The 24,500-nt window shown below is 37.0% G+C and overlaps 3 protein-coding genes across 27 annotated transcripts; 2 read left to right on the top strand and 1 right to left on the bottom strand.

The window, feature by feature from the left end:
* The first annotated feature begins 1,443 nt into the window (after positions 1 to 1,443).
* On the top strand, positions 1,444 to 4,936 carry LOC135621979 (uncharacterized). 3 transcript variants are annotated; one of them, XM_065123604.1, is made up of 6 exons: positions 1,444 to 1,634; positions 2,525 to 2,661; positions 2,746 to 2,841; positions 2,930 to 3,028; positions 4,333 to 4,413; positions 4,527 to 4,936. In XM_065123604.1, exons 2-6 carry the CDS (start codon positions 2,638 to 2,640, stop codon positions 4,536 to 4,538), a joined length of 312 nt encoding a protein of 103 aa, XP_064979676.1. In that variant the 5' UTR covers positions 1,444 to 1,634; positions 2,525 to 2,637; the 3' UTR covers positions 4,539 to 4,936. The 3 variants fall into 3 exon arrangements, with proteins under 3 accessions (XP_064979676.1, XP_064979674.1, XP_064979675.1); XM_065123602.1 differs by having other exon boundaries at positions 4,353 to 4,413; XM_065123603.1 differs by having other exon boundaries at positions 4,353 to 4,413; positions 4,530 to 4,936.
* A 768-nt stretch (positions 4,937 to 5,704) lies between these two features.
* On the top strand, positions 5,705 to 13,839 carry LOC135622437 (arginyl-tRNA--protein transferase 2-like). Of its 2 annotated transcripts, XM_065124283.1 has the most exons (7): positions 5,940 to 6,040; positions 6,407 to 6,445; positions 6,778 to 6,849; positions 8,895 to 9,045; positions 9,211 to 10,344; positions 11,808 to 12,147; positions 13,252 to 13,839. In XM_065124283.1, exons 4-7 carry the CDS (start codon positions 8,948 to 8,950, stop codon positions 13,375 to 13,377), a joined length of 1,698 nt encoding a protein of 565 aa, XP_064980355.1. In that variant the 5' UTR covers positions 5,940 to 6,040; positions 6,407 to 6,445; positions 6,778 to 6,849; positions 8,895 to 8,947; the 3' UTR covers positions 13,378 to 13,839. The 2 variants fall into 2 exon arrangements, with proteins under 2 accessions (XP_064980354.1, XP_064980355.1); XM_065124282.1 differs by lacking the exon at positions 6,778 to 6,849 and having other exon boundaries at positions 5,705 to 6,040.
* Positions 13,840 to 14,039: 200 nt separating this feature from the next.
* Positions 14,040 to 23,986, bottom strand: LOC135622438 (protein root UVB sensitive 5-like). Of its 22 annotated transcripts, none has more exons than XM_065124295.1 (18): positions 23,694 to 23,986; positions 23,562 to 23,612; positions 22,649 to 22,797; positions 21,650 to 21,750; positions 20,726 to 20,784; positions 19,663 to 19,709; positions 19,513 to 19,591; positions 19,366 to 19,438; positions 18,419 to 18,508; positions 17,571 to 17,630; positions 17,359 to 17,472; positions 16,615 to 16,675; positions 16,422 to 16,540; positions 15,851 to 15,943; positions 15,466 to 15,749; positions 15,036 to 15,077; positions 14,722 to 14,847; positions 14,040 to 14,473 (listed from the first exon to the last, which is right to left on the bottom strand). In XM_065124295.1, exons 1-15 carry the CDS (start codon positions 23,945 to 23,947, stop codon positions 15,498 to 15,500), a joined length of 1,602 nt encoding a protein of 533 aa, XP_064980367.1. In that variant the 5' UTR covers positions 23,948 to 23,986; the 3' UTR covers positions 14,040 to 14,473; positions 14,722 to 14,847; positions 15,036 to 15,077; positions 15,466 to 15,497. The 22 variants fall into 22 exon arrangements, with proteins under 22 accessions (XP_064980367.1, XP_064980365.1, XP_064980371.1 ...); XM_065124293.1 differs by having other exon boundaries at positions 14,722 to 14,956; XM_065124299.1 differs by having other exon boundaries at positions 15,036 to 15,103.
* Positions 23,987 to 24,500: the final 514 nt, after the last annotated feature.

The following is a 24,500-nucleotide window of genomic DNA, read 5'->3' on the forward strand; positions in this document are numbered from 1 at the left end:
TCTCCCAAGCTGTTGTCCCCTGCTCCACCTTTTTCGTCTCGATAAGCAGCATCCAGAACCATTTCCAAGTTCCAACTGTAGAACTGTTGCACAGAGATATGCAACTTTACACAATATTGATCATTGCCAATATTGATCAACAACCCACAACCCATTTGCCACTATAACCCACAACCCATTTGCTACCAACACCTCTTCCTCCCTGATCATTATCATCGTTGCAGACTTCTAGTTGTTCCAATATATTGGTGCAGGGAACCACATTACTTTTCCACATACAGGTCTTATCTCCATAAATGCAGTAACCCTCATCCCCTTCAAATTATCCAATCCCCTTCAAATTATCCAAATGTGGTAACTACGCATCCTTATGTGCTCAATTCTCTAATCTACTATTTGGCTATAATCTTCTAGGTTATGTCGATGGCTTTCTTCGTTGTTCACCAGCGATACTCAACATTTCATGCGCATCCAGTCTAATACCAAATCCGGACCACAAATTATGGTTACACCAGGATCGTCTCATCCTTCAAACTATTCATTATGGTTACGTCAGGATCGTCTCATCCTTCAAGCTATTCAAGCCTCGGTCGTTGAATCCCTCGCCCTACTCATTTCTTCATGTGATATTACTACTAAAGCTTGGTGCAAGTTGTAAACCACCATAGCCAATCGTTCCCGCATTCGTATGTTTAGTCTCCTGTCCAGTCTCATGATGATAAAACAAGAGGAAAGTACTGTTGCTGATTATTGATTATCTACATAACAGGTCCAGATCTTCAACGACATAGGAGATGAGTACAAGGAATTGACAGCAGCAATACGCGCACGTGATTCACTAGTGTCATTTGAAGAACTCTATGAGAAGTTGACTGATTATGAGATATGTCTCAAGCGTGATGACAAGTTGTCAGGATCATCTATCACGGCCAGTATGTCTATACTTGTGGGCTCCAAACAAACCTCCCTTTTTCAGTATTTCAATTACAACCATCAAGGTGACTATTTCAATTATCCTGAACCTTAGCGTCCTGATCACATAAATCAACAAAGAGTCTAACTATGTGACAAAGTTACTATTGGTCATTAAAATTGAATTGTGGACTCTAGCGCATCTATCACATCACCTCTGATTTACAAAACTTGTCCATCCATAATGATTATGGCGGAAATGATATCTTCACTTTGTGCTAGAACAAGTTGCCAGACATCAATTAGCGTTAAAGAGTACAAGACAGTAGTTGAGTGAATACGATTGAGCGAAAACCATCACAATAGAATAAAAGAGTAATATCATATTTTAGAAAATAAAAAAAATACTGAGAATTTATTTGTCTTCCCACCATTTTTTTTTTAGAGAATTTATCCTTTTATTATTTATTTTCCCATTTTTTTTTTGTCTTCTCTATTTTGTTATCTCCGTCGGCCTCCATGCTCGCTCTTTCGTGTTTACCCGATCGACCGCGCATTGGCCATTCCTCCGCCCCATCCCAATCCCCAAACGCCGCTCCCTCTCCAAAGTAAGAAACCACTCCTTTAAAACCCTAGCGATCTCTTATGGGTTTTGCTGGCCCCCTCCACTCGTCCTCCGCCTAGCCGGTCTTTCTGCTGCCAACACGACGCTGCTTTCTCAGGTACCACAAGTCTTCCAACTTTTTCGTTTCCGATCTCATCGGACTTCTCATTCTGCTTGAGACGGTCGATCACTTCACCCGTTCGATATAGTACGTCGTGTGTGCAGTAGCAACTTTGGTGAAATATATTCGCCGTCCGGTTGGGGTAACTCGCCGGAGTAAGAACAGCCACCGGATCACCACTCTCTCACCGCCGTCCTCTTCTTTCGCGGGACCACCTCCCCCTAGCCCTATCCCTTCGTTTCTATCCTCCTTATTTCTCTAGGTTTCTCTCTTTTTGTAATGAATTAGTTCGGTTGAGACTTGAAGGACTCTTTTGATGAATCTTGTCTGAAAGTTCATCCTTTGTTAAGAATGTCTCACTGTAACCCGTTTGGAGATTTTTGCAGGAGACAGTAGAACATAGCTACTTCGGGAATCTTATAGCATTTCAAATCGCTACTCGTATCAAGTTGATTGAATCATACGTATATATCTCGTCCCTAATGTATTGAATCTTGAAGATTGTTTGTCCGTGTTGTTCTTTGAATTTGGTACCTCTGTGTCTAGAATCTCTAGATTATGCAACTGTTGTTTCTCCTGCAACTTATCATATTGTTGAACTGATCTCTAGTGCGTTATGAGATGCAGAGCGGTGTGCCCTGTAGTTTGTGCAATAAATGCATAGGATTGGAAGTTTTATTGTGGTGGAAGTAACAGCATAATGTGTTTCTATGCTTCCTACTAATTCCTGTCCTTGGAGCAACTTGGTATACTGCAACTAGATGATTGATAACTATCAGACGCTGTTGTGTATTTGGTGTGACTCTACTTTTGGATACTGGGTGGATTGCTCTGTCAAACTTGAGATGACCTGAATCCCTAATCTTAGTTCTTCGTGGCTATGCCAGAGGACCTTCATATCAATGTTTTGAGGGAAGGAGGCAGGTTGTGTTCCATTCCACTAGAAAGAGAAGACGAGGTGAAGAAGGCAGCCGTGGGAGGTTGAGAACTGTTGTTGCACATGGCTCCAAGAAGGCAGAAGAAGGTACACCACACACCTTCTACCAGTTCAACTGCCAGATATGGTTTTCCTTTTCCTCCAGATTACCTTCTTATCTAAATGATTTAGGTAGGGCTGAAGCGGATAGACGCAGCCCTTGATGCATTGCTTCCTTATGGTTTCTCTAAAGAAACTATCTGCTCGACGATCAATAAACTTCTCAAAGTAAGATCCCCTCCACTTTTCTTCTTTTCATTCTCATTTTCTTTTTGAGTCTTTTGAAGTGTCTTAGAAGCTGCTTGGAAACTAGTAGGTTTATGATGACAATGCTGCGTGGTACCTTATTGAAGAAGGTAGTTACAGTCTGGTTATCGAGACCATCCTAGAAGAGCAAAAACAAGAGGCAAGAGAGGTACTTCTTTGGACAACTGGTATCTTTGTGCATCTCTCTTTTGTCTCGGGTTTGGCTCTGTGTCGTGCTAGTTGGTGCACTATCTATATGCAACCTTATTTTTCCAGGCAATAACATAATATAGTGACTGAGTGGTAAATATAATGGACATGCACAATTTTATGAAAAATAAAGTGATCATTTGCATTTATAGATTAAACTGCTGCACAAAATTCCAAAGTGAATACTTCTAATTTGGAATCCTGGAATCCTTGGTAGATCAAAGCAAATATTGTAACTATAATTGTAGGATCCTTAATTAAGTTGCTTAATATCATGTCTTGGTTCTTTAACATGTTCTCAGACTAAAGTGTTTCCACCCATCTTCCCCTTCCATCTTTTTGGTCTCTATTGTGGTTTTGATGCCACCTTCACATGTAAAGCATTAATTGTTCTTGGACAACATTTGGTTCTCTTTTGGACAAAGAAGTCTTTACGACCAGTTTGCTTACTCTTAAGAAAAGCATTGTAAAGTTTCTTTTGAATGTTAAGCAGCATTTAAATAGTTAGAATGAGATTAGACATGTCCACCATAAGTTGAATGAAGCAGTTTCACTTTGTTTTTTGGAACTTTTGCCCCTCTAATGAATTTATATGACTTAAAAAGCTTCATGGTCTTACTAGGTTCACTTCAATCACATACATGAATGTGTGTGCGTGTTAGCAGATAGCTTGATCTAGATCCTCATAAAATTCTGATTGCTATGAGCAAAAAACCCTCATCCAGATTACAGAGTTGAAGGTAGGTTCAACAGAATTTTCTTTTCCAACTTTTAAAACAAAATATTTATTTTTCTGTAATTGGACTCATGCAATGGATATTGCCTAAAACATAAATATTTGATGTAAAAATCTCAAGCCACTAAAATCTTACTTGTTTGTGAAATTATGGTCCTGTGAGAGCACGGACGGGGCCATTGTATGTCAATGGCTGTAAAGGTGGCTTAATGTTCTGGTTGGTTCTGATCAAGGTTAGCTAAACAGTATTCCGATCTACTTTTTCTTTGAGTTAGTCTTCAAAGTAATGCATTATGCTAGATTGGTTGTGTGTACAAAGTTCAAACTGCTCTTGCCTTTTCTTTTTTCTTTAACGAATACCTTCCCTCGTGGTTTATTAATGTTATGGTTAACGAAGACATGTAGTGGTTACACCAGTATGCAATTTCCTGTTTGTTCCAACATATTCTAATTTAACATGCCATAATATTCAGAATTCTTCTGATTCAATATCCTATTTCATTTTAAATGTATTCTTCACTGCAAAGATCCATAATGCCTGCTTCAGGAGGGAAGAACCAGGGAAGAAGCTACGGCCTCGAGAGTTTCCAGCAACGTTGCTCAGGCTGGTGAGGCAGACCTTGCTAATTCTTCACTAGATGTGTGGTTAGTTTTGTTTTAGATCTTAATGTTCTAGTATTTTTCACACTTGACCATGTTCCCTTTGCTTGCTGCACCCTAGAAGAACCTGTAAATTGGAAGGACATTTCAAGTACAGACCCGAACCAGGGCCTGGAGCACAAGGTGAATGGTGGCGGCCAGCCAAATTTGACTGCAAGAGAGGTCGAGCCACTGTCTGCATCGAGCTCAGGTTGTCATCAAAATCTGTCAAATCAGTTTATTAGTCTAAGACCACGAAGGCTTCCATGTTACGGTTGGATAAGTGAAGATGAAGACGAAGAATAACCACAAGAGAGGCATATCGGAGTTCAACACTGGCATTCTGTGATGTGAATCCCTCTTGTACATGAATCGCTCGAACATTTTACCTGCATGTAATTTGCTTGTTTAGTTAGATATTCCATGCTACTTTGTGTATGCATCAATTACAATCCAGCGTCGCTAAGATTTAAGAAACATCTGCCATCTCAATCTTGTCTTCTCTGGTGTCTTATCTGATGATTGACGAAGAATTCAGGAATAAAACAGCTTTGTACATAACTCTATCATAGTTCACTAAATCTAATTTGTTCAATCTTGTCTTCTGATGCAAAGTAATAGAATATGCTTTAGAAAAAACTTTTTACATATATTCTTTTGAAGTTCTTAAATAGCGTATTTGTGCTATGACATGAATATCTCTTTCTTATATTAAAATTATTGTCTCGCACTCTATTAACCATGTGTTTAGGGAAGGAAATAGAGTAAGAATGATGAACAGGAAGGATGTTTTTGGAGATATTCTTAAACAAAAATATTATATACCAAACAAAAATATTCGTCTTCTTAAACAAAACATAGTTTCTTGCTTTGGAAAAAATATTATATACTAAAATTCTTCACACAATTCTCCAAATATTAAAATCCTTCTTATTCAATATCGATCCACAAAAAGCTCAAACAAAAATGAATGATTCTTTGGATAAAGCTTAGAGTTTAAGTGTTTTTGTCTGATAAGTCGTAATTATTATTATTATTATTATTATTATTATTATTAGAGCCTCTTTTAGTGATTAAAAAATATCTAAAACCGCAAGAAAATAAAAGAAAGAGTGGCCTCAAATTGCAAAACCGGAAAGAAGCATCTTTCGATATCACCCGTTCATCACATCATGATCACTCCACCTCCGTGATTCCAAACGACGTCGTAGTTAATTCTGCTTCGTCGAGGGCAACTTAAAAAGTCACCTTCCCTCGGTCCAATTACCCACAAGAGTAGGTTTGCGAAGCCTCTTGCAATCTCGAGCGACGATCTCGCCCCCACTTCTCCTCGCCGTCGCCGCTCGGTTCCTCGTACTACCTTTCGGTTGATTGAGCCCCGACGCGAAGCGCAGAGGTCTTGTCCCTTGACGGACGAAGAGGAGGGAGGCCGGGGAGGAATGGGGGATGGGGCCAGCAGTAGCCGCAGCGGCCGGGGAGGAGGAACGGAAAGGGTGAAGGGAGGAGGGGCGATCGGTGAGAGTAAGGTCACCGATCATGGCAGGAGGAGGTCCTCTTGCGGATACTGCAGATCCACCTACTCCAGCATCTCCCACGGTATTCCAATCCATCCTTGGATTTCACATTCGTTGATTCCTGATTGATCCACCAAACGTCGCGAATGGTTTCCTCGGTTGACTAGCTAAGCAAAAAATCGAAATTTTGTTTCCCGGCGAATTCCTTTTTCCTTTTCCGGTTCCTTTCCCTCCTCCTCCGTCGCACTCTTCTGATGCGATCGCCCGAAGAAATCGTGTCAAAGTATTAGCAATTTAGCGGGCGCACCTTAATATTTATGCTTACTTCGAACTTTGTTTTCCTTTACTTTATGGCTTCTGGTTTAAAAGTTGGGTTATTCTTCACAATGTATGCTCTTACACTCTAGCTCTATTTATTTTGCAACTTACGCATCAGATAATTGTGCAGGTTTATGGGCTGACAGTATAACAGCTGAGGACTACCAAGGTTTGTAGCTTATCTTATTGTTTGTTCCCTTTCCAATTACTGCATTTCCTATCTCCCAAAGAGGTAATTAATAAGATGTATAGGACAAGAGATTATGACCGGGAGGTAAAAACCTTTTTTGTTTAAAATATAAGAGAAATTAGTCTAACCATTGGATAATGCAATAAAATTTCAAAAGTGAACAGTAAATAAAACTTTTTTCACCTAACTGAAGTCAACTGCTCTACCTGTGTCAATTCAATTAGTTAATTCTTGGATTATTGCTGGTAGTATTTAGGGGAGGCTTATGTGCTCTCTCAATTATGCCCTAATTTTTAGATTATCTCTTGAAGCTGTCCGGTGACCTCCCTGCTGCTGCTGCAGTTGTTTCTTTCAACCTTCCATTACGAATTCCAGTGACTAAGGTTATATGTCAACCTTTAGGAAAAGAATAAAAAGAAATACCCTTGATTTAATATGATGTTGATGTTATCTTGAGATTGATTGAGTTCATGTTGTTTCACACATTGTTCTCTACTTGTTTGATGTTGACAATGCCATTATATTTTGCATTGACCTTATACTGCATGACTTATAGATCACAAATTCACACCAGTTACTTTGGGACTGTTAGTTATGGTGTTGAGATAGCATTAAAATTTCTGTTGAATGCTCCAGAAATCTTAGTTTAAATTGTAACAAACATTATATATATATATATATATATATATATATATATATATATATATATATATATATATATATATTCAACAGTTGGCTATGTGATATGAACCTACATAGTTTGTATGCATATATCATCCATGGTTTTGTAACTGGTGTATAAACACTACAGCTCTAATCAAGGATCACATCAAACAAAAAAAAAACTATATAAACACCTATCATCCATGGTTTTGTATGCATAATAGCCGATCATCATTCATCATCCATTATAGATCGATGATTTATGTGGAAAGGGGAGATGGACAGCAAAATAAAGAAGAAGATTTCTTTTGGATTTCAGGTTTTGAGAAGTGAAGTTAGAGATTTCATTTCCCCATGAAAGTATGTGAAATGAAAGTAAGGGATTAGATAAGCTGGATAGCTGGTAATCAAAGAAGGGGTCTGGCAGATGTTATTAGAAAGACAGAAACTATGTTAAGGGTTTGCTTTTAATTGGGGAGGGTGGGGTTGAGAGAGAGCCAAATAAAAGGAGATGGAGGTAACTAGATGTTGCAAAGAAGAGACTGAAGAGAGAATTGTATGGCCAACCCAGGTACAAATCGAATCTCTTTCTTACCATTATGATGTTTAAAAGGAATGCTTTCCAAGATAAGGGTTGGAACTCTTGATTGGCCGTAGTGGCCAACATAGTTGTTGGACAACAATGGTGTGAGGCAAAAGTGAGGTGGTACTAAACTTTCTTTTTAACATTTTTGCCAGGGTTGTCATAATAAGTGACAGTGGGAAAGATCTGCACAAAGATCCATAACATCAGCACTCTGTTTATACATGGAGACTACATGACTGACAGGATTTGGATCAAGTAGAGTGCCACAATTGGAGGCAGAAGTGGTTTTGGGGATGAGTGGCTGCAACATGGATGAGAAGGATGCCACTGGTAGCCCCTTATGACTTGATTAACTCAGCCAAGAATGTCAGGACAAAATTGTTTTTTCCAAATTTGATCATTTAGTTGAATGATGATATTTCTAACACTAGGTCTCTTTATAGTTTGTGGGGATTTATTTTTTGGTTCAAAACATAAACAGCAGCAGGAGGTAGAATATGATTTGTTTCACAGTAGAACATTAATATTTTTAACTAGACCTCTCTCTCTCTCTCTCTCTCTCTCTCTCTCTCTCTCTCTCTGCTAAATCTACTGGAATTGATTCTCTGTTTTATTTCATCATTTTTCTAAAAGCTTTAACTCTGAACTTTTCTGCATTTACCGCATATGTATGGCAAGGTAATTATGTTTTTCCTGTTACCATGTGCATTTCATGGCTCTTCCTTTTGTGTAAGAAAGCCATTGAAATTGCTCAAGGCCACTATAAATGTATACATGCTGTACATTGGTGTTAACTCATCTCCAGTTGTACCAATTTCCAGATCACTTTACCACAACAATTAATGTCTTGTATGTAATTCGTCTATGCTTGAGAACTGGGCATCTGAATTTTTGTGCATGATGTATTTATTTCTGTTTCTCAATGCCTTAAGAACTACTATCCCATATGATTGACTAGAGTACTCCATCAATTATAGTTTCTTTACAGGTAGTATTTAAAGACATTTTTTTAGCCACCGAAAATTGCATGAATTAGAGAAGTCCTTGAGAACATTGTTTTCTTTTCTTTTATATTTGGACAATTTTTTTCCTTGGTCATTTTTTAACTACCTCTGTCCATTGCTATTTTTATACATGTGAAACTTCCCATGTCGTCTGATTGTGAAGTATTGTCCACAGAGCTGCTTGACCATGGTTGGAGGAGATCTGGTTGCTTCCTTTACAAACCTGAGATGGAAGGAACATGTTGCCCATCTTATACCATTCGTCTGAAAGCCACTGATTTCTATCCTTCCAAAGAGCAAGCTCGTATATATAAAAAAATGCAAAGGTATCAGAGCTTGCCTCCTCTCATTTTGCAGATGATAATTTTGTTATGCTTTTGGCATGATATATTATGTATTGGAAAAGGTCTTGGCAAGTTACAAAAAAGTGCTATACTGTCAAATTCAGATTCAATTTAGATGCTTAGAGATAGCATGAACTGACTGTGCAGGTTCTTAGATGATACCACATCAGTGAAGAAATTTGAATCTTCAAAACAAAAGGAAAATTCTTGTAGGGGCTTACTCAAGCTTTCTGGCAATGACTCTATTACGAAAATGACAGCATTATCAACAAAAGAATCTTCAGCTAGTACATGTGAAAATATGTGCAATGAAAATGACATTCTTCATTCTTTGGCAAACATAATTAATAGTGCTGTAAGCACACTTTTTGTCAGTTATACTGCCCATCTTCCTAAGGCTGTTGTGAAGAAGGTGACATGCCAAGCCAAAAAAAAGCTGGTGGAAATATCAGAAGATTTAGTATATACTAGCAGCATAGCATTTCAAATAGCGGCAGCTATTAGGCGCTCTCAGTCTACAGATGAGACTATTAAATGTCGGGAATCTGAATTATTGGATTTGAATGCAACAACTATTGCTGAACAGCTGGCATGCTTAGTGAAGGAGCATGAATTGCCTTCTGAGCTTTTAATAAAAGCTTGCAATGGCCACCTAAATTTCTATTCTGCGACCAAAAAGAGGAGCTCAGAATTCATTGACCTTAAAGAAAGTATGCAGGCTTCAAGAGGTAACAGAGGTAATACAAAACGGATTTGCTCCGCTGACAGTAATGCAATTCTCCCACAAAAGAGAAGAAAGCTTGAAATCCGTATGAACAGATCAAGTTTTGATCAAGAAGAATTTGCTTTATACAGAAGATACCAAATTAAGGTACATGATGATAAACCAGAAAAAGTCACAGTAGGTTCATACAAAAGATTTCTGGTGGATACTCCTATTGTATTTGTTCCACCAGTTAGTGGTTATAACACAATTCCACCTTGTGGTTTTGGCTCTTTCCATCAGCAGTATTTGATTGATGGGAAGCTTGTTGCAGTTGGTGTTGTGGATGTTCTTCCAAGATGTTTGTCTAGCAAGTATTTATTTTGGGACCCTGATTTTGCCTTTCTATCACTTGGAAAGTATTCAGCTTTGCAGGAAATAAATTGGGTAAAGGAGACTCAAAACCATTGTCCTAGTCTCCAGTATTACTATCTCGGCTATTACATTCACTCCTGCAACAAAATGAGATACAAAGCAGCATATCGTCCATCCGAACTACTTTGTCCTCTTCGTTACCAGTAAGTAGGTCTCCCTTCAGCTTTCGGATCAAATTATCAAAGATAATCCTGGATAAATATGTGCTGAATTTATTAATGTTGAATAATGTTTCTAATTCTGTGCACATAAAAATTGTGTCTACATGCTTATAATTTATTGAACTCAGTAGTGGCTCAACTCCATGTACTTTAAGAATCCACATTGTTTTTGTATATGTGCACTCACATCCATGCATATTTCACTTAATGATGGTCTAGGTGCACATGTGCATGTATCATATACATATATATTCATTGTTATATCTAGTAGGTGAGATGCGCTCTTCATGTTTTTACTTTAGGTTTCCGTGGGTTGTGAAACTTGTTTATAGATTCATGTTCTAATATTAGTAACCTTTCAAAATGATGGTTTTTGCAACATTTAGTTATCAAAATAAAAAAAGCTCGTAGAAGCATGAATATTCTAGCACCCATCACCTGAAGAGTTCTACAGCTACCACCAATAATCTGCATATCCGAAATGCAGTTGAGGGAAGTAAGAAACTTCTATATTTAGATCTTTTTAAAAAAATATGTATATATGGTTCATGCATGTGCGACACTTGGCTGTGATTACTTCCAGAAAACAGGTTTTCAGGTTTTATCTTTATTTTCATGTTTATTTTTCAATTCATTTCTTCGAAGAAATATGCAAAAGCATGTTTACTCTTGAAACAAAAAAAATTCTTGCTTTTTTCTGTTCATCAATCAATTTGTGTTAATGGTGGCACACCCCAGGGATGTTGGATGATCGTAGTTGAAGGTGTTGATGGTAGGGGCAGCGGAAGATAGAGCTTGATGTTAGTGGTGGTGGTGTACAATAATGATGGTGTAACAGTGGTAGTACTTGGGCGTTGTTGGTGATGGTAGTGGTGCTATGATGGTGTTCTAACTTCTAACAATGGTAGTGGTAGCGATGCTGTGATGATAGTAGTGATAGTGACAGCAGTGTCATGGTGATGATAGTAATTGAATGGTAATGGTAATGGCAACAACAATAAATGTGACACTATGACAACAGTAAGCCAGGAACAATGATGATGATAGATTGCAATAAGAGAAGCTTGGTGAAAAATTAAGCAATGAAAAATTTAGAGTTACTTTTTTAATTTTCCAAGCATATTTGTAAGTTTGAGAAAAAAGGTTCCATTATCAATTAGTAAAAAATTGAAAAAATTCTGAAAAATTGGAAAATTTCTACAAAGAAGTATGCCCTAAATTGTTTGGACTTATGTATAGAGAAAGAGAAATAAGGTGACTGGTGTACCAACTAAAATACGATCTTGTAAGTTCGCCCTATATCAAAGAGCTTCCATCAATGCAGAAACACTTCTTATTTTACTTTAGCACAAGCATAGATGTGTAGTGCATCATATAACTGTTGTATTAGCTAAAGTCTCTGTGTAATGCTACATTATATTCATTTCTAACGGTTGATTTTGCAGGTGGGTACCATTTGAAGTGGCAAGACCTTTGCTCGATAGAACTCCTTATGTTATCCTATCAGATTCTCTGGATGTAAAAGATTGTGCAATTTCACCAAAGCTCGCTAATCCTGTTGAAAACTTAGGCCCTGATTTTCATGATTCTTCTCCAATGGAAGATCTGTCTGATGAAGATGAAGAAGAAGATGAAGAAGTTGGCTTTCATTATGAAGATTCGGATACAGGTGTAGAGGATGAATCAAATTTAGCAGCAACTAATGCATTGAATGTTGCTGATTCACGAGCTTATGATGTTGGTGACATTATGCTTGATGTCAACGGTTCATGTGTGAAGTTCAAGGTGTGTCCCAAGCCCAAACTGCCTTTGATCTTTTCTTAGATCTCAGCTATTCATATTTTGTGTGTCCTTGCTGTTTCCGTTGATGTCAGTAAAGGCCTCAATCTGTTGAAGATTTTTTAGCATCGAGGGCATCATGGTTTTAGAAACTGGTTGTACTGATCGGTACAGATTCGTATTGTCTTGTTTGGCCACGAAACACTATATGAACAATTGGTTTTCACTTAGTTTTTGCTTGGTTATAGTTACCTTAAAGTACAGTGATCACCTGGTCCCTAATACTTTTATTTTTTTGACAAATTTTGACAATTGTCTGATCATTTCTTTTCCTTTTTTGTTCTTTCTCTCTTACATTCTATTGCTCCTTAGCTCTATTAATTATTTTATTGTTTTGCAACTTCTGACAATTGTCTTTTTGATATTCTTTTTGTTTTTTTTCTCATCTCATGCTCTCTTTTCCTCTGTCCCACTGTGTCATTGCTGCTGCCTCCGCCTCCCCTCCTTTTTCTCTATCTCTGTCACCTTACCTCTTCTACCTCCTCCCTCTCCTCGAGTTCTTTGTTTTCTCCCTCTTCACCCTCTTTTTCTTTTTAGTTGGACAATATCAATTGGTACCTAGTGTTGCATTGGCCCATGCATGATCTGTACCTATCAGGCCATCAACCGGTATTGGCATTGGACAAGATTTTAAACCTCGGAGGGTGTTGATAACTTTGTTGGGCCCCTTTATAATAAAAACATAGATCCTTTTGTTTTAAATTTGAATCCAACTCAGTGTTAGACACACAAGTTATGGCCTTAGAACTCCAAACAATTATTATAGTATATTGTAATTGCAACTTTTTTACATGAGGTTGCTTTTGTCCCTTGGTAAACATTCTTCATTTCATCAATCTTGCGGAGAAGTTGAATTGGGAGCCTGCCGCAACAAGCAGTACCTGAGACATTTTGGAGGAGATATGCATGTGACTTTACACCCCTAATATGTGAGCTAGATTATGTTCTTTGTAACAAAATTAGCTGGCGGTATGATGCAATATTAAGTTGCTCTTACATTGTCATTATACAAGTGACCTGATTTGATATCTTCTGTTTTGTAACTTTTAGGACATTGAGAAAGTCTTTGGCCCACTAGAAAGGAGGATCATTTCTAAACTAGAAAGTCAGCTACAACGCTTTGTTGAAGTCGTCGGAAACGAGCTTGCTGGCCGTATGGTGTACTCCCTCGGGTAGCTTCAATTGCATGCGGAACTACTTTGCCAGATACATCCATTGTGAAAGTAGTGTGTGAGGAAACTTGGACAACCTTAATTCTTTTGATTTCACATTGGGAACCACTGTAAATATTGTCAGACTCCTGTAACACTGGAACGGTAAGTGTTTCTGCAAATTTGGTGGATGATGCACTCAAACTGTGCTTCTTCATCTATCAGATAAGATAGATGCATCAGTCGGTCGCCATGAGCCTTAACCTGTGGCGCCTTGCAGACGCAGGAATACTGCTATACAACACGATTGTCTGTTAAAAACAATCCTCATTCTGAAACCAGTCAGATTGCATCGAAGCTTGTAGAGCAATCTTTCGGGATTTCAAGGTATCATCGTGAAACCAGTCTGATTGCATCGAAGCGTGTATTTTGACCCGGCTCTATGCTATTAAATCAATGCTAAGCATGTGCTATACGCATTGTGGGATCTCTCTAGGTACATATCTTTGCTACTACAGCTGGTTCTTGTTCTTATATTCATGCAGGGTAGCTTGGTGCCCAATTTACCAAACCAAATGATATGATCCCTTGATCCCTGTTCTTGCATCCGATTTTATCTGCAAAGGTTATCCAGCATTAGGAAAGCTACTTGTGAACATTTGTAGCTCTAATTTAGACAGCCAGAGATTGGTTCATTAGTGATACTGAATTTATTATTTATCAGCAGTAAAAGGTTTTTAACAGACAGTTTTTACAATTAGACGAAAACCACATAGGAGGATCGGATCATACGTACATCAGGACGCAATTGGTTAAGCTTCTCTCGTACACCAACTATAAAATTCTTATATTTATTTTTTAAAATTAAAAAAAAATATTACAACGAATGATATAATGCTCACATGTGGATTCAAACTTGAGACCCGCTACTTATGAATACATCTCGATGGAACATTGTTTTGCTCTGTTTAATCTTCTAGCTGTTGTGGGTTCCCTGGCTGGGGTCTTCATGCACGTATATCATCTAGCCTGCACATAGAACATTGTTTTGCTCTGGGTTAATCCTCTAACTGCATTTACGTGCAAAAATTCCTTACGAGATGCATGAGCACCTTCTGTAACTGCAAGATGAGATGCACAACTTTAAGAACACTGGGGAATCATAAGAAATTATAGCAAACAAATAAATAAATAAATATATATATATATATATATATATATATATATATATATATATGTATGATAATAATCATATGTATAGAAAGCAAAAACTCAATAACCGGCCTGTGTAGGATATGCAGGTGGCAATCATAAAAAAAAAACAAAACAAAACAAAAAAAGGATTGATAAGGTTGCGCTACATATATACCCTCCTCCGGTCAACTCTTCCAGTTGGAGGCTCGGTTGAGGCAGAAAGTCTCCGGTCACAATGAAAACTTCTTGCAATCGTAAGCACCGTTGCAAATAGTAGACTCAAAGAGGTCCATCTACCAACCTAAGCCTCCCCATCATCTCAAAATTAATATTAAATTAGCCAAATTTATTCTTTATCAACTGTTTAAAGAAAACTTGACAGCTTGATCCACAGGCAGTGAGCCAAATATCTAAAGACAAAATTAGCAAAAATATATACTTAAACTTTCATATTAATACGGGGAAAAACTAATGAGCGTCTGAACTAACCTCATTTGGCTTTTGTTGTTGGGAGGCTTCTTCTCCGGCAAGCTACAGGGAAAAAAAAAACCCTCAGCCTGTAGTGTACCTAATGACATGTTAGCAATCACCGACAATATTCAAGGCTTCACAATGTTTATGTTTTGTCGTGTCGGTGAGTAAAATAAAAAGGAGTATAACCAGTCTAACATTCACATAATATGACAATCCAACAGCTCCACTGTAGCAAAATTTCCAAAACTTCAACAAATACCTCCATTGTCTACCTAGATGGCTCAGACAATACCCTGATAAAAAAGTTATATATACAGCCTGCAATTATGCCCTGAGTAGACAATTCTAAATGAACTTACACAAACCAACAAGGGTTCATCCATTAACTATTTCATATGACTCTTGAAGTTGATATTGAGTGGGCGTAGATTGGGTTAAATTTTACCTGTAAAGCACTAGGAACAGCAACAAGACGATCTACTTATCAAGGGCAAGCTCGAGGTTTTCTGACTCATCGAAAAGAAGTTTCTTGGGAACCTTGAGTTTGATCTGTTGTTCATCCCATCCAGCTCCTTTTAATTGCCTGAGGAAGTCATCGAATCCGTTTTCCAGTTTCAGGAGGCTTTCTTCAAGCAAAGATAAGACATGATTTGATGTTCTTTCTTGACACTCGTGGAGCCAATGTGCCTGCCATAAGCTTCTCAAGACTGTCAGGCCAGTAGCTCCAACCTACAGCATGATACACTCCAATCGAGTTAAAAAAAGGTGATTATGTTCATCATTGAACAATCATCTACAATAAATTAGAAGAATTACTGTCGTTAACCAACCTTGAAAGTAACTAAAAATGTAGAGCCTCCTTGTTGCTGCTTCATATAGAGAATGTAACTTTCCTTTGAGTATAACTTAAGAAGTGTCTTCGCCTGTTTCAAACAGTACAAGTAACCTTATAAGTAGACAACTAAAAGATCCAAACAAATAATTATTTATCAAACTAATCTTGCAACATAGTCTCTTCATCTTGTAGCTTTCTCCATGCAACTGCCTTGGCATATACAATTTAGCAAAAACTAACTGATATATTCAGTAAGAACACCAAGACCAATGAGATTATGCTTCATAAAATCTGTCTCTCTGGTTGTCTGCTAAATGTACTTGGAGCATTTCACAAAATTTTCACTCAGGCACTATGACTGATTTTATATTAGAATGATGGTCTATGCCAAAATATTATTGTCTATGTTAGCTGAACAAATCTTGAAATTACAGATTAAGAAAGTGGAGATTAAGATAAGACATGTAAAGTATTATTTATAATGCGGCAAACGTATAAATACCACACAGCATCTCAGTACTCTATGATAGCGACCAGAAGACAATAGCCAAATTTGAGCTATATACCATATCGTTGGAGCCATTTTTTCCCATCATATTTTGCATAGACACGCCAAAAATAATTTTAGGCTGCAAGAATCTTTCCCAAGATAGAAAATTCTCTTCCTTGTTGCAAGTGACATACCCTATCAGACAAGATTAGCACAAATTCTTTCAGAGGCTACACAAGTGGATGTAAACTTATAATGGTGATCTGTACCAGGAACTGTATTATGTAAAACATGTGATCTCACAAGCAACCGAGCACGTTTCATGTTTATCTGCCGAGAAAAGTGAAACAAGGATCAAGAAGGATCATCAAATGATAAATCTAGATGAAATAAGGAAAATATCAGATTTCATGTTTTGGCAAAGTCAATGCTGAAGAATGACTATATTATCCAAGAAAAATAACTCATTGCATGATGTAATCATGAAGTAGAAAGATACAAAACTGTAACAATAAATACATACATACATACATACATATGTATGTATGTATGTATGTATGTATGTATGTATGTATGTATGTATGTATGTATGTATGTATGTATGTATATGCATGTTTATATGTATATATGTATATGCATGTTTATATGTATATATGTATATACCGATCCGATAGGGGATTGATATGGGCGGTACATCAGTACACCCCTATGTACCATGTGTTAGTACGCTCAGTATAACTCGGTATATACCATACCAAAAACTGATCGGTATGCCGATATAGACTGGTAAGACGAACCATGTATACACACGTATATATATATAATATAATGTATATTGAAGCAACATTTAAATCATTTAATATGGCAGCTTAACATATTACAAAAAAAAACACCAGTAGGAATTATAAAGAATTCTCTATTTTCAAGTAACGGGGACCACATGAATAATCGCATTGCCTATTTTCTTATACTTCAAAAAAATTTGATATTATACAATTGTCAAATAATCTTACAGTCTGAAACTTGAGAACTGATAGTGACTGGAAACGTAGCCAAAGGTGCAGAAGACGCATGCTCAGCCACGTGAAAACCAGCAAGGAATATGATGCCTGTATCCCAGGTAGATCCTGGATCATGTTATGTCAAACAAATAATAAACAATTAAGTTCAAAATAAAATAAAATTCTAAGAATGATGGCAGTTAACCTAAAAATCAAGTGGTCACCAGGATCAGTATGCCAATTCCAAGTCCTAGAAGCTGAGCTGCTACTTCCCAAACTTCCTCCTGGAATAAAGGAGCAAAGAAACATTATTTCACTACATAATATTCTGTTGTACAAGAAAACAACTTTCTTAATTATGTTAAAATGCTATTTCTAGTTTTGCAAATCTAAATTTTTTTTCCCTTGCTGTCACTAATCTCCATCTTTAAATCACCGATCGTCTAACCATAAAACCTTCTCATGTTTAAGCAATCTTGCAATGCAAATTACAGAATCTAAACTTGCCAGCAAACCATCTTAGTCATGAATCACACCTGAAATTTAATTGTTAATCCCTATTTTCATCATTCTGAAACAGGAAGGTGGTTGTGTTAATATAATTCTCTGAACTATAATTTTCCTTCAAAATATAATTTTGGAGGTAAAACTACTGAGCAAGGTTCGCAATACCGTACCGTACCGGAGTTTCGACCTGGGCTCGATACCAGTACGGTATGGTATACCGCTCGGTACACCCAGGTGTACCGAGCGGTATATTCAGGCGTGCCGAGCACTGTAGCAGTGCTATAGTGCTACAGTGCTACAGTACTGCTACAGTGTCGGAATGGTAACATATGGTCCGCGTACCGGAAGTCTGGCGGACCGATACGTACCGCCCGTACCGGTCGGTACATAGTTCATCCAAATTTCATTAAAACAAGTGAGGCAGCTTTATGCTCAGGGTCCACTCTGCCTCTAAAGTATCACGATATTTGTAAAAGACAATCCAAATTAGTAGGGTAATAATTACCCAGTGTAAAACATAAAAAGTGCTAAACATTTTTGTTCCTTGTATATTATCATTGAGTACCTTAGCTGCAACCTCCCCAAGATTAGCAGAGACAGCAAAATGATTTTGAATCACACGAAATGATGGATCTTTCAGTCCTCTTGCTATAGCCTGGTTAAGATAACCAAATCAGTTCCTTCGAAGAGTATACAGAAGGCGTTTGAAATTGTAATACATTAATGCATTTTGAGATACAAACTGTGCTCTGACCTAAGAATAAGATACTTAAGAAACTTTTTAAAAAGTTAATTAACAATAACTTTATTAGCCTAGCACAAAAATATAAATAATAACAATCCTAGGTGTGACCATATTTTCTCTGACTGACCCACTTTGAATTGAAAAATCTAGGCCACCATATAAACCCATTAGCCTGGTATTCATATACGGGCAAAAACCACTATCCGGTTCTAAATCCAGGTCATATCAAGGTTTAGACACTTGGAGAAACTGGATCCAATTTTCTTATAGTTATTTTATACCATGATTTTATGAATATCTAGACACATTTGAATGTTTTATGTTTGTTAAAAACTTGAGTCAAACTGGGTGGGGCATGAGTTGATAAAACAGAATCAAGATTGTTTTGTATGTAAATCATCTTTACATATTATATCTGGTAAAGATCTAGACCAATCAAGTTGGGTTTGATTGTCTGAAAGAAATAGGGTCCAATTTCAGACCAGTCATGATGTGAAAACTGAGCCCAGCTCACATCTGGATCTGGCAATACTAAGTTGTCTCTTGACATTGACTTGATTTGTACAGACGCGGACCTTGCAATCTTACCCATTTTCATATGTGTATGTATCAAATGCAGCCTTCTGAAGTTATATCTATGTATACCAGGACTAGCTGAAGAGAAACAGAACTCTACAGTTAAATATATACTAGAATATTAAAATTTACGATCATAAAAGTCCAAGTAGTTGTTTACAAAAAGAAAAAAAATCTCATTTCTGTAATACCTTAGCAAAATTGCCAAAAGCTGCAAGGGGGAGGAAATATTCTGGATTTAGTTGTGTGCCAAGCTCGAAGATGCTGCATAGTCAATTAATCAGTGTTCATTTTTAACCAGAGTATATAACTATTTTTGCACAAATTGCTGCAAGAACCTTCCAGCACTTCCAATGAAATCTGCATACATCCTCCATCGCTTTGGATCATCATCAAAAAGATTCCCCAAACGTCCACCTAAGAAGGAGCAATATCAGTTGAGAATAAACAAATGTGTTTACAAATAATCTTCTAGTTTTCTTTTGTACCAATAAATAAGCGACCAATAGCTCCTAGACCATCTTTTGACACCCATCTGAGATAAATCAAAGTCAACTTGTTAAAGTAGAATGAATTTGAGAAGAGTTATATCTATTGAAATTATCAACTCACAGCAGTAGTAAAGGTCTCCATTCACCACAAGACAATAAATCCACTATGAGAAACTTGCTCAACCAACTCAAAGATATTCAAAAGACCAAACATATTCATTAATGACCTCAACAAGATAGTAGTTCAAAAAAATATGGTGCACCTAGTTAAACAGGCCATTGTAATCATAAACAAAAGTGATACATGATGCTGCAAACAGAAGTGATATCTCAAAGAATGCACTGATTCTGAGTTAGGTAAAACTGCAGGTATTTCACAACCAAATAAGGCAGAACTTGCAGGTACAAAACAAAGGTAGTTCCATAATATTTGCTACGACGTTGTGCACACATCACACACAACATCAAGCAAAAGCTAACATTTTGGACCATAGCCAATGAATTTCCTGCAAGTAAGCTCTTTCTATCTGAATGAAATGCTACAACCATGAATTATCATCACCATAATGTTATCGCTAACACCAATGGTCGGAGGGTTAGGAGATGGAGGAAACTAAGAAGAGTAGAAAATGAAATGTCAGACCTGCTTTCTCACGAAAGAAAAAGGTCATGTCTAATATCCTATTGGTATCATATATATATTTATAGGGAACAAACCCAACCAATACTAAAAGATTATAAGTTGGGAATATTGCAAATGGTACAAATTAGGATATGTTTCGCCATCTTCCTCTGGCTCCATGCTACCCTTCTACCTCTTCAATGATAAATTTGATTCCCATGAACTCTCAGATTCTTTCAACAAGTTCAAGTCAGGTCAAGAAGCCCAAAAAAGGCATGTCAATCCCCACCATTTATCACATGTAACTGATTCCCCCTAAAAGTTAATCAATAATCTTTTCAAAATGTTTGGTAGTTAAGAAACAACATATAAAAAACTACAATGTGATTAAACAAGCTGACTGAAGAATAGGCAAATAGAGACAAAACTAGGGATTACCTTATAGCAGCAGCAGAAGCAGCAGAACTACTTCCTGAAAAAGAGCCCAAACCAACAGCCTGAAAGAATTTATAAAAATGTAACTAGCTCACTGAGTGACACTAAAAATCAAGAACTGGTAGGCTAATTTGTCTTTGCTACATGATGTGCACCATGTCAGCAAACAAATGGCATGAACCTCTTTATTGTGTGCACCTATAAATGAGCTTATCAACATTGCCTGGCACTCAACAAGCCAACATGACACACGACATTGGATAATACAAAACAAAGTGTGCCAGTCCAAGACCGACGTGAAGATGGCACATTATTTTTTTCCTTTGGAACAGTACCTTTGTCAAACAATAAATGTAAATTATATAAAAAAATGATTATAGATAGTTTACGAACTAATTCTTTCAATTGTATGATTATAAACTAAGAAAAGATAAACAAAATAGACATACAGTGTATTTCCATTACAAATGATAATGAAAACATGACTTGTAGACATTTCCCCTGTTAAATAATTAGACTGCGCGCTGGTTGATCAAACTTAGATATTCAGTCATAAGATTATACATCTTGTTTATGCATTAAAACATCATTTTGCTTTCGAAGAATTATTGAACTTACATTGTAATATATATTGACAACGGGCATTCTTTTCCTAGTCTTTAACTACTGATTTTCCTAAAATGTTGTTCCACGGAAAACTTTTTTTATGATAATTAGTTACCTAAACAGCAATGAAAAGAAATAACTTCCAATTGGTCAACATGATGCTAGGACAAAATATTATTGGAATTTTATGTACATTCTAACAAATATTCAGAGACTCCGTGAAAACATAAACAAAAAAACTTTGAAAACTACTTTTTTGCCTTTTATGTCTTTCAACAAATAAACATATGATGAGACTTGCAAGTAATGAAAATAAAAAACCTTCAACAGACTTGAAGTAACCAATGTGTGACAGATCCATCCTGTTACATTAGTTGGAAACTGCAGTAGCATGTAATCCAGATAGTCATCCGAAACTGATCCTGTAAAACATCCAAAAAATGCATTAGAATAAATACCTAATAATTAATATATCTAGAGGGAAATGAACCCTCAAAATAAAATAACAAGAATGTGAAGTGTGACGGATTTACACAGTAGATTAATTACTATTAGATAGCATTGGTCACATGAAAAAAATTGTTAAAAGCGATTACAATGAGCTTAGCACCACTGTGTGCTATAGTTCATAATCCCATCACTCCATTAAGTTGTTAAAAATTTGTTGCCTCCTTAAAATAGATAGAACCATATAGAATGGTAACATTTTCAGTTCTACCAGGAGAACCGTGCTGCTCTCTCTCTCTCTCTCTCCACACACACACACAAATATACATATATATGTATATATATATGTATGTATGTATATATGTATGTATGTATATATATATATATGCATATATATATACACATGTATATACATATATATATACATATATACATACATATATATACATACACACACACATATACACCATTTCCCATGATGATGCATATTAATCCATTAATACTGCTGCCTTTAACAGACAAGGAATGCACCATGTTATTCTGCCACATGACTTTGAATGACCCGGTAGAGTATGGGTGTACAGAAAAAAAAAGTATAGTTCACTAGTTTGGTACATTTAAGGTTTGGAATTAATTGTTGTTCTTCTAAATCCATAAAAATGTTCTTGTGCTTAACAATGACATTGAAATTGGGACTCCATCGGAATTTGGAGGATCAAGACAATGGTAAAACAACTAGCATCATTACATCTTATAGATTAAGCAATGTTTAAAAAAATTAAGTTGTTTGCAATTAAGTAACCATGGGGCCTTGAAAAAGATTTGAAGATAACATGACTAATGAGTAAACTAGCAAAAAGAACCTCTACCTACCTGGAAACCCTGCTGGAAGTACAAATTCCTTTAAAATGCTTGGTATCAAAGAAAATTGTGAGAGGCTTTCTTCATCTTGCACTCCATTAGTCAAAGCGCCAAATTCGTCCCGAAAGGTTAGTAGTTGGGAGTTATCATCCCAGATATATCTGTCAAGTTCAGAATTCAAACAAAGTATATAAAGCCAATATTTAAGCATATAGATTGCCGGAACTTAATGTCTGTCTGCATGAGACACTAATTCTGGTGAGATGTGTTGATGCTACATAAACCTATATTTACCCCGAATAGCCAATCAGAATTTCTAGTCAAACTTTGTCTTTGCAGATATAAATCACAATAATGAACCAGCCAAAGAAAAAAAGAGAAGGGAATGCACATACACGGCCACTAGATCTCATTCATTCATAACATGCATAGAAGCAATATATCTGGCCTTAACAAATAAAAGAAGAGGTTAATGCTCCCAAGGGAGGCTGTGACAATGGGGATCACATGTAGTGATCGATGGCAGTCGGGAGCCATAGCAAAAAAGAAAAGAGATTTACAAGCCAAACGAAAAGATGGAAAAAGAAAAGAAGAAAGTCGGCTTAAACAGTTTGCATAAATCCTCAATGACATTAGAAGGATCGGGCAAGGAAAGGATCGACGGATGAGGCTTCTAATAGTAGGGGGGCCTATCAATCTGCTTGACGAAATTAGAGGCCCATTTGGCAGTAAAGAATCTGGTCTGAAGCATTAATTTTCTTTTGAGAGAAGAAATAGTCAACATAAAAGAGTGCATGAGTCTGTCGAGGCAATCTGAAAACAAGGAGGCCGCAGATTAGGTTTCCCAGGTAACACAAGGCCGTCGGGTTTCCACACGCACGCATTTGCGCAAACCGACGGTAAGCAGCTTATAGAGAGTGCGTACCTCTTAGCAGTGCCATCTTGGTATCGCTCCACAAGCAGCGACTGGGGCTTCCTGTAACCATGGCAATAGACAAAAGATAAAAGATCAAGAATCTTTTACGAGGACAGGCCAATATGAAGGCGGCAGAATTACCGGACGAAGGCATGATCGGAGGAATCATCTTCGAACACTTCCTTGTCGTCCTCCACTGGTCTGCCTTCTCCGGCATCTGCCCGTCGAGAAACACCGGCGACGGAGAGCAGACGACGGCACCGAAGAACACAGCGGTGTGGAGGAAGAGGATACCTCGCCCATGAGATGAGCACGGAAGAAGCGGTGGAGGAGAAAGAGGCAGAGGAGCTCGAGAGAGAGGCTCGGAAGGAGGGGTAGGACGAGCAGAGGTGCATATCGCCTATATGTGGCAATGCCTCTATAAACGGTGATATATTCGAACGGCTTAGCTTTTGTTTTGTTTACAAAGCGATAACGGATCGGATTTTCTTCATATACTCGAAATTGTAAGATCCATTTTGTGTATTCTTTAGTCAATTTAGACCAAAAAATAAGCACCAAATCGGATTCGGATTTTGATCCTAAACACTCTAATCATGACTAAATCCGATAAGACAAGAGAATTTTTATTTGAATTACTAGGGATGGGCAAATTAACTGATATCCTTTCCCGTGTGGCAATTGCTGATTGAACTGAAGTTTGGGACCCACAAAAATATCTTTGGGCAAACCAACTATGCTTTATATATTATATTGGATATTTTACTTGGAAAAAACTCTCATTATTGGTTTTTTTAACCATATGATGTCACATATTCATTTTTTAATGTATAATAAAATTGTAATTATAATTTAATATTTTTTTTATAGATTCTTGATTGAGTATAAGTTATTTTAATTTTAAATATAACTGGATCAATCTTCTACCAATCGAAATTTTCAAAGAGT

Source organism: Musa acuminata, chromosome BXJ2-9, assembly GCF_036884655.1.
Source record: "Musa acuminata AAA Group cultivar baxijiao chromosome BXJ2-9, Cavendish_Baxijiao_AAA, whole genome shotgun sequence".
In the NCBI taxonomy this organism is placed as follows: domain Eukaryota; kingdom Viridiplantae; phylum Streptophyta; class Magnoliopsida; order Zingiberales; family Musaceae; genus Musa; species Musa acuminata.